The 7,062-nt window shown below is 55.9% G+C and overlaps 1 protein-coding gene across 1 annotated transcript; it reads left to right on the top strand.

Moving 5' to 3' along the window:
* Positions 1 to 919: 919 nt before the first annotated feature.
* LOC121355510 lies at positions 920 to 6,471 on the top strand. Its single transcript, XM_041470990.1, has 9 exons — positions 920 to 1,106; positions 2,648 to 2,884; positions 3,216 to 3,506; positions 3,756 to 3,853; positions 4,088 to 4,280; positions 4,882 to 4,990; positions 5,382 to 5,428; positions 5,836 to 5,907; positions 6,044 to 6,471. Exons 1-9 carry the CDS (start codon positions 1,025 to 1,027, stop codon positions 6,106 to 6,108), a joined length of 1,194 nt encoding a protein of 397 aa, XP_041326924.1. The 5' UTR covers positions 920 to 1,024; the 3' UTR covers positions 6,109 to 6,471.
* Positions 6,472 to 7,062: the final 591 nt, after the last annotated feature.

Below are 7,062 nucleotides of genomic sequence, written 5' to 3' on the forward strand. Positions count from 1 at the left end.
GCACCGCTCTGGATGGAACTCCCTCATCCTCATGGATGCTGCTGGAGCCCAATGATCCTCAGGCTCTGCCTCCTGGCCTTTGCACACAGGAAAATGTAAAATTCCCTCCGACTGGGACCCCAAACTGCGGTTTTACCCAGAGAAGAACAACAGCTATGCTTTGAACGAAGTGGTGCAGCTCAGCTGTGAAGGGAAGATTCCTGGGAAGTTTGCACCATCTGTGCCACAGATTCAATGCATTTCCAGGGGGGCCCAGATCCTGTGGAATGAGACTCCCACCTGCAAGGGTAAGCACAGCCCTGCACAGCCATGCACCAGGGTCCTGAGCTGGTGGCAGACGCTCTGTGACCTGGTCATGCACATGACAGTGCAGGAATGGCAGACCCGGATGCCTTGGCTTTCCCCCGTGTCCTGGCACTGACAAGGCTCTTTTCATCTCAGCACCTTGCTGCAGGCACCTGCTGGGGTCTCTGCTCCTGGGGAGAGGAATCCTTCCCAGACAGCATCTCCTGCCTCAGCATGAAGTAGGAATAGCTGCAGGTGTTCTGCTTTTTGCCTGGAAAGCTTCTCTATGGTTTGCGTTGTTTCTAGTGTGGGAGGCTGTTACTGCAGCCTGGCTCACCTGTGCCTGAGGGAGACAAGAAAATGGGGACTCAAATACCCCATGGAGGGGGCAGAATCCAGGGGAGGCTTGTGAGTCCTGGAGGTGGGGTGATGAGGAGCCCTGTGTGCTTGGAGAGTGCCTGGGCACATGAGACTCGTGTGTGTTGGGGTGAATAGTCAGAGTCATGAGAAACCTGTCCCAAGCCTCCTCTGATAACCTCCCAAAAGTACTTCTCATACAATTTTACCTCTGACAGAAACATGCCAAAGGCCTGCTTGGTGGGACCCCAGACTCCAGCTGGCACCAGCCCGTGACAGTTACACAGAGAATGAAGAAGTGACTCTGAGCTGCAACAGTGGTTTCCAGCCGTCCTTCACCCATGTCAAATGTGCAAACAGGGTTCAGCCATTGAATTATTCCATGTCCCTAAAGGAAAATGTGTGGCTGGGAAGAAACAGCAGTGGTGTGTGGATTCCGGTTCAGGAGAACATAGTGTGCATTGGTAAGCAGGGTGTCAGGAAGTGCTTCCTAATGAACTCTTGGTTAATCTCTGCCCCGTTCATCCAACTCTGATCTTCCATCATCACTGTGGCCAGGGATGCAATCCTGAAGCCATGTCAGGGTGGCTTGGATCTCAGGCATTTGGTACCTGAGACCATTCCCCAACTGAATTCTGGCACATCCTTGTCCACCACCTGCCTGGACAGGCCCCAGCTGACACCCACCCACAAGGAAAGCCCCATCCCAACCAGCCTTGCCAAGGTGTCCCATCAGAGCAGATGGACTTGTCAGCTTTCCTCTCCTTTCATTGGCTAGAGGGACTGCTGGGGATTGCTGAGTACCCACCACACACCCCGCTCCTCCTTGAAACCTCCCAGTCCAACTAACATGCACTTTCACCTCTGCCAGAAACATGCCAAAAGCCCTACTGGGATTCCAGACTCCAGCTGGCACCAGACTGGGAGAGTTACAGGAAAAATGAAGAAGTGATTCTGAGCTGTCCCAAGGGTTTCCAGGCACCCTTTACCCATGTCAAATGTACAGGAAAAGTTCTGTCTGTTATCAATGGAAAACCTATACACAGAGAAGCTTGGACTGGAAAGGACAGCACAGGCAATGTGACCAACATTCAGCCCAAGTTCAGGGTATAGTGCCTTGGTAAGGAGGCTTCAGGAGCATTCCTGACTGCCCTGCTCTGCCCTCCCTGAGCAGGGAAGGCAGCCTGTGGGGGCACAGGAAGCTGCTGGCTCTGTGCTGCCTGGGGAAATGGCAGGTGCTGCTGAAGACAGTGTCAAGGCAGCTCCCGAGTCTGCTCTGTGCCTGCCCTGGGGCTCCAGGGGTGCCCTGGTGGGGAGCTGGCTGATGCCAGCTTTAGTCCCTGGGGGCCCTGGCAGCAGGGAGTTTTGGTACAAAGGTCCCTCCCTTGATACCAAAGTAGCCATTTTGGCAGTAACCAGCACTGCCCATGGCACAGGAGGTCAGGGACCATGCAGGGCTTCAGGCTGTGCTCACAGGGGGCTGGGTGGTGTGTGGCACACACAGGTCTCCCTAAGGGCTTCTGGTAAGTGCATGTGCTGAAAAGTCAGGGCTACAGGTCGGACAGATGTTTGTGGCACAGGGAACAAGGGTAAGCATGTCCCCCTCCTCATGTGCTGGTTCCCCCTCCCTGGCCCTGCTGCATGCTGTCACTGCAGAGCCAGCTTTGGGGCTCAGACTTTTTGCCTTCTCAGGAGGAATCAGGGTGTTGCCATCCTGCCTGAGTGACAAACAGGGCGACAGAGTCTCTGGGCAGGCTTTGTGCACAGTACAAACCCCTCAGTCCCTGACTCCAGCTCCTCCTAGGCCTTTCCAGGAAACCTAGGGGAAGAAGTTTGGAGTCCTTCTTGTCCTCATCCTCTTGCCAAGAATTGGTGTGGAAGGCCTGCTCTGTGCAGTGTCCTGGAGCTCACCTCTTGCTCTGAGGGGCCAGGGAAGGGGATGCCCTGCTCCATGCCCTGCAGAGCCACACTGCCCAGCTAACACTTTCCCATCTTGTTGGTGCAGAGAAATGCCAGAAGCCCCAGTGGGACTCCAGGTTTATCTTTAACCAAGAAAAAGAGACCTTCAACCCAAATCAAGTGGTGAAGATACGGTGTCCTGAGGGGTACTGGCCTCCACTCATGGAGATCAAATGTGTAGCACTGAAGCCACGGGAAGGTTCCATGATTCCTCGTAGTGGCTGGAAAGTGAGGAGTGGCACAGACATCTGGCACCTTATGGAAGAGACCTTGACCTGTGTGGGTAAGTGAGCAAGCCAGACACTGTCCCAGTGCTCTCAGTCTGTCCTACCCAGGCATGGAGAGCAATTCTGCATGTGTGGCACAGCATCAGTGCCCCGTGCTCAGGGTGGTCAGGGCACAGAAGAGAATTCCATAGAAAATTCTGGAAACATCCCAGGTTTATGTCTGTGCTGTTGACAACTCTGGCACGTGTAGTCTGGGAGAAGGCAGAATGCCCTTGTCTACTCTGTGCTGGGGACAGGCAAGTGAGGGGATGCTGGGGTTGATGGAGCCTGGTGTCAGAGCTTGGAGGGGAGGGAGGGAATGATCCTCTTCGAATGTTCCCTTCACAGATGTCCGCCAGGTTTTCAATGGGACCCAGAAGGTTTCCAGCACCAGCATCAAACTGAACTGGATCTGCAGGTTCCCTCCTATGTGCCACCGTATTCGGGCCAGGTGCCGGATGGAGTTCCATTCCTCCTCAGACTGTGAGGCTGAGGACGTGAAGGTAGAGGAGATACTACAAGGCCACAAGGGAACATTCACCTGCTCCCCTCTGCAGCCCTTCACAGTCTACAGTGTCATCATCTCCCTGCTGCCTAACACAATCCTGTACACAGACCTCATCATGACAAAGGAAATGGGTATGTTTACAGGAAATGTCAGGATGCCCTTCACCCTGAAGCTCAGCCAGAGCATCTGCTCCCTGCTGTGATGGTCCTGGGGTCAGAGCTGCTTGCAGCCTGTGGAGATCTGGAGAAGGGGCTGTGCAGGACCCTACAGCAGGGCCTTCCCCCTCCTCACCACACCATTTTGGCTGCAGAGGCACAACAGCCTTTGTGGGGGACAAATAATCACTATCCAGGCATGATCCTGTTCCCCTGTGCTTCCAGTGCCAGACAAGCCAGAGAATCTGAGGATGGATTCCAAAACGGGGACCCTCAGGTGGGAGGCGCTGCCCTCCTGCAAAGGGGAGATCACTGGATACCAGGTACCAGGAGTCCATGGAGTGCCTGTAGTCCCCCTCACCTTGTCTGGAGCTCTGTGCAGACAGCCTGAGGAGAGGGAGGAGCCCTCCTTGGCCAGGGCCCACAGGCTGTGCCCTGTTGGTTTTGTTCTGGTAGGGGCAGGTCCCCTCTAGTGCCCAGCCCCTCTCCACAGAGCTGCCCAGTGCAGAAGCAGGATGTTGGTGCTATTGTCTAGCAGCTTCCTGTCCTTCCTCCAGCTGAACATCACCACCTTGAGAGTACAGGACGGCAGCTTCCTTGAATTCAGGCAGGTGTTGGTGAACCAGTCTGTCTCTGCATATGCACCACCTCATCAGACAGCTGGCAGCAAATACCTGGTGACAGTGCAGGGCCTGACGGCAGCTGGGGCTGGGGCTGCATCACAACTGGAATTTGAAGCCTACGTCCGGGGTAATGGTTGTTCTGCCCTTTGTCTGGTTGGGGTGGCCTCTCAGGGGGTGAGTGCTGAGTCTGGAGCAGCCTCCAGACCTGTGTGTGCACGCACCGTGTCCCAGCTCAGACAGGGGCAGGGAGTGTGGGCACCTGGCTCAGCAGTGAGCATGAAGCTGGGGGAGTCCTTCCTTGAGGGCTTTCATTGGCAGGTCTGCTTCAGCCACTGTGTGTGCCTTTGATACCAGACTGCCCCCTCTACTCTTCCACTGAAGAAGGTGACACCCATCCCTGCATTTGAGTGCACAGGTGGCTCAAGGTCAGAGAGCACTAGTGCTGCTGAGCCTGGGTGTGTGTTCTCCTGTAGTGTGCAGGATGGCTGAGCAGGCTGCCAGACGCTCCAGCTGGGGCCGTGGGACAAGGCCCTGTGCTCCAGAGCCTCTCTCTGCCCTGCCCAAGCAGAAATGCAGGCAGGGGAAGGCTTGCTGCCTATCCCTGCAGCAGCCAGGGCAGCAGGGTCTGGACACACATTTCTACACGTGCAGACACTCAGCAGCAAGGCTGGTGCACCAGTGCTGGTGCACGGCCCAGGCTGTGGCACCCACTGCTCTCTGTGTGTTAGTTTCAGGGCAGCCTCCGGGCCCTTGGCCTGGGTCAGCAGTCACTGTAGTGGTGGTGGTGGTGCTGTTGATCCCCTTGTCTGCTGGGATCATCTGGTTCATGCTGTTCAGGTGAGTTGCGTGAGATTTGGAGTCTCGGTTCTGTCTCAGGCCATGCTGTGTTGTGGGGTGGGTGGGGATAGAGAGGGTTCCCCAGATGCTCCCACCCTTCTCTGGGTGCAGAGGATGCAGCTGGCTGGTCCTAATACAAATTTGCTCTAGGGCTCCTAGGTGGGACTCTAAGTGTCTTTTTCAGGGCTGGGATGGGGCTGTGTGTGCTGAGGGACCCTCTCCCCTTGTTGCTGGTGCAGCTGCCACTGCTGTCCCCTGGGGTGCAGGTGGGCGATGCCTGCCAGGGCAGAGGGAGGGTGTACAGAGCCCTCCATGCCACTGCTGCTGGGTTCAGCAGGGTCTGGCCCAGGTCAGCCTCTCCCTGACTCAGGACTTCCCTTTGCCTTCCCAGAAAAAAGAAGGCCTTGCCCAGAAATGCTGAGGAGGATCAGTACACAGGTAGGATTCTCAGCACAGAGGGACTGTAGGGCTGGAGCTGGGAGGGGAGCAGGTGTATTTCAGGAGGGCCTAGTGGCATTCTGAGGTAGCTCCAGGCAGCCTCGCTGGCTTTGGCTGACCTGTCAGACCAACGTGTCCCACATCCACTCCCAGCTGAGACCCTGCTCAGTAGCCTCTTCCAGCAGCTCCTGGCTGCGGTGTCCCTGAGGTTCCAGTGAGGGCTGGGAACTGCTCCTCCTCACTCTCTCTGGAGCAGGCAGCAGCTCTTCCCAGCCCTGCTGTCCTGTTGGTGTGCATCCCAGGACAATCTGCTGCCCTTGGTGGCGCTGCCTGCCTGAGGCTGCTCTGCTCCTTCTCCCACAGCCCCCAGGTCCCTCAGGCTGTTTCTGTCCTCTTGTCCCCCCCAGATCTCCAGCCCTATGAGAATGTACACGGGGATAATTACTGCGTGATCGAGAATTTTCTTGAGAAGGATGCAGGTAGGAAATGGGTTGTCCTGCCTGTGAGGCCACATGGCACAGAGTGGAGACTGCCAGCTCTGATGGTGTGTCTGAGCTCCTCACGTTGCCGAGGGCACGCAGCAGCCTCTGCCCTGGGCTCTCTTGCTCTCCTCAGGTAAGTGTGGCCAGGATGGAGAGCCATTTCCCCACTCCCTGCTTGTTCATGAGACTCAGCAGTGAGGAAGAAGAGCAGCTGGAGTGGACATCTGAGGCACTTCCCTTCTCGAGGCTTGGTCCTCCACCACCAGAAGCATGACAATGAGTTATCCCATGAGTTATTGCTTCCCCCCAAAACTGTCTTCTTCATCAAGCTCCAGAATCCTCTGCCACAGCTTTAGGCATGGGACAACCTCCTCGTGACAGCAAGGATATGTCCTGGTAGTTTTCCAGTGCTCTGGCATAGCCATCTCACCAGCATCTTGGTGCCTGCAAATGTTCCCTGAGATTGGAGGAGCTCACAACTCCTCTTTCCAGGCTGTGTTCTTGTATCCATCTATACCCTGTCCTCTGCTTGAGGACTCTGCTTTGGCCTAGCTGTGCTGCCCTGGCCACTTTGCTGCTGTGTTTGAAAAAACCAATAAATTGTTGTGGTTTGCAGGGGCTGCCTGGCCCACAAAAGCTCCCATCTTGTCCTCCTTGTTTTGTATGTGAAAGCCTTGACCCCATGAATCTTCATGGAGGAGTTTGGAGTAGGCTTTTCCAGCCCCTGACAGCTCCAAGGAAACACACCTGAGTGCTGCATGCTCCCAGTGCAATGCTTTGGGTGGCTGCTTTCCCTCTTCCCCATCCTATCGGTAACACCATTTCCACTTGCATAGCTGGACCTCTGTGTTGGTCTGTGTCCTCCCCTGTGGGTGTTGGTGCTCATCTCCCATTTTGTGAGGTGCAGCTGGCACTGGCCCTCTTGGGACATCTGTGTCCTGCAGCCTTTGGGATCTGCTGGCTCTTGGCTGCTGCTGCTGTCCCATCCCTCCAACAGCCACTGTCTCCCATCCTGTGGGGTGCCAGTGCCCAATGCAGCCTGGATCCTGAGATTCCAAAGGCTCTCCTTGGTGAGGGCTGCACTGCTGGCAAATGGGGCAATCAACCTCTCTTTTTTCCAGCTCTGTGTGTTGCCTGTGATGATTCCATCTC

The sequence above is a fragment of the Pyrgilauda ruficollis genome, unplaced genomic scaffold (assembly GCF_017590135.1).
Source record: "Pyrgilauda ruficollis isolate IOZ18807 unplaced genomic scaffold, ASM1759013v1 scaffold251, whole genome shotgun sequence".
In the NCBI taxonomy this organism is placed as follows: domain Eukaryota; kingdom Metazoa; phylum Chordata; class Aves; order Passeriformes; family Passeridae; genus Pyrgilauda; species Pyrgilauda ruficollis.

Excerpts from the sequence above, each read along its gene's own strand:
- LOC121355510 (XM_041470990.1), top strand. The coding sequence starts at position 1,025 with ATGTCCCTAAAGGAAAATGTGTGGCTGGGAAGAAACAGCAGTGGTGTG. Across the intron at positions 3,507-3,755 it reads CATCATGACAAAGGAAATGG|TGCCAGACAAGCCAGAGAAT; the intron begins GTATGTTTACAG and ends CTGTGCTTCCAG. Across the intron at positions 5,908-6,043 it reads TTTTCTTGAGAAGGATGCAG|GTAAGTGTGGCCAGGATGGA; the intron begins GTAGGAAATGGG and ends TGCTCTCCTCAG.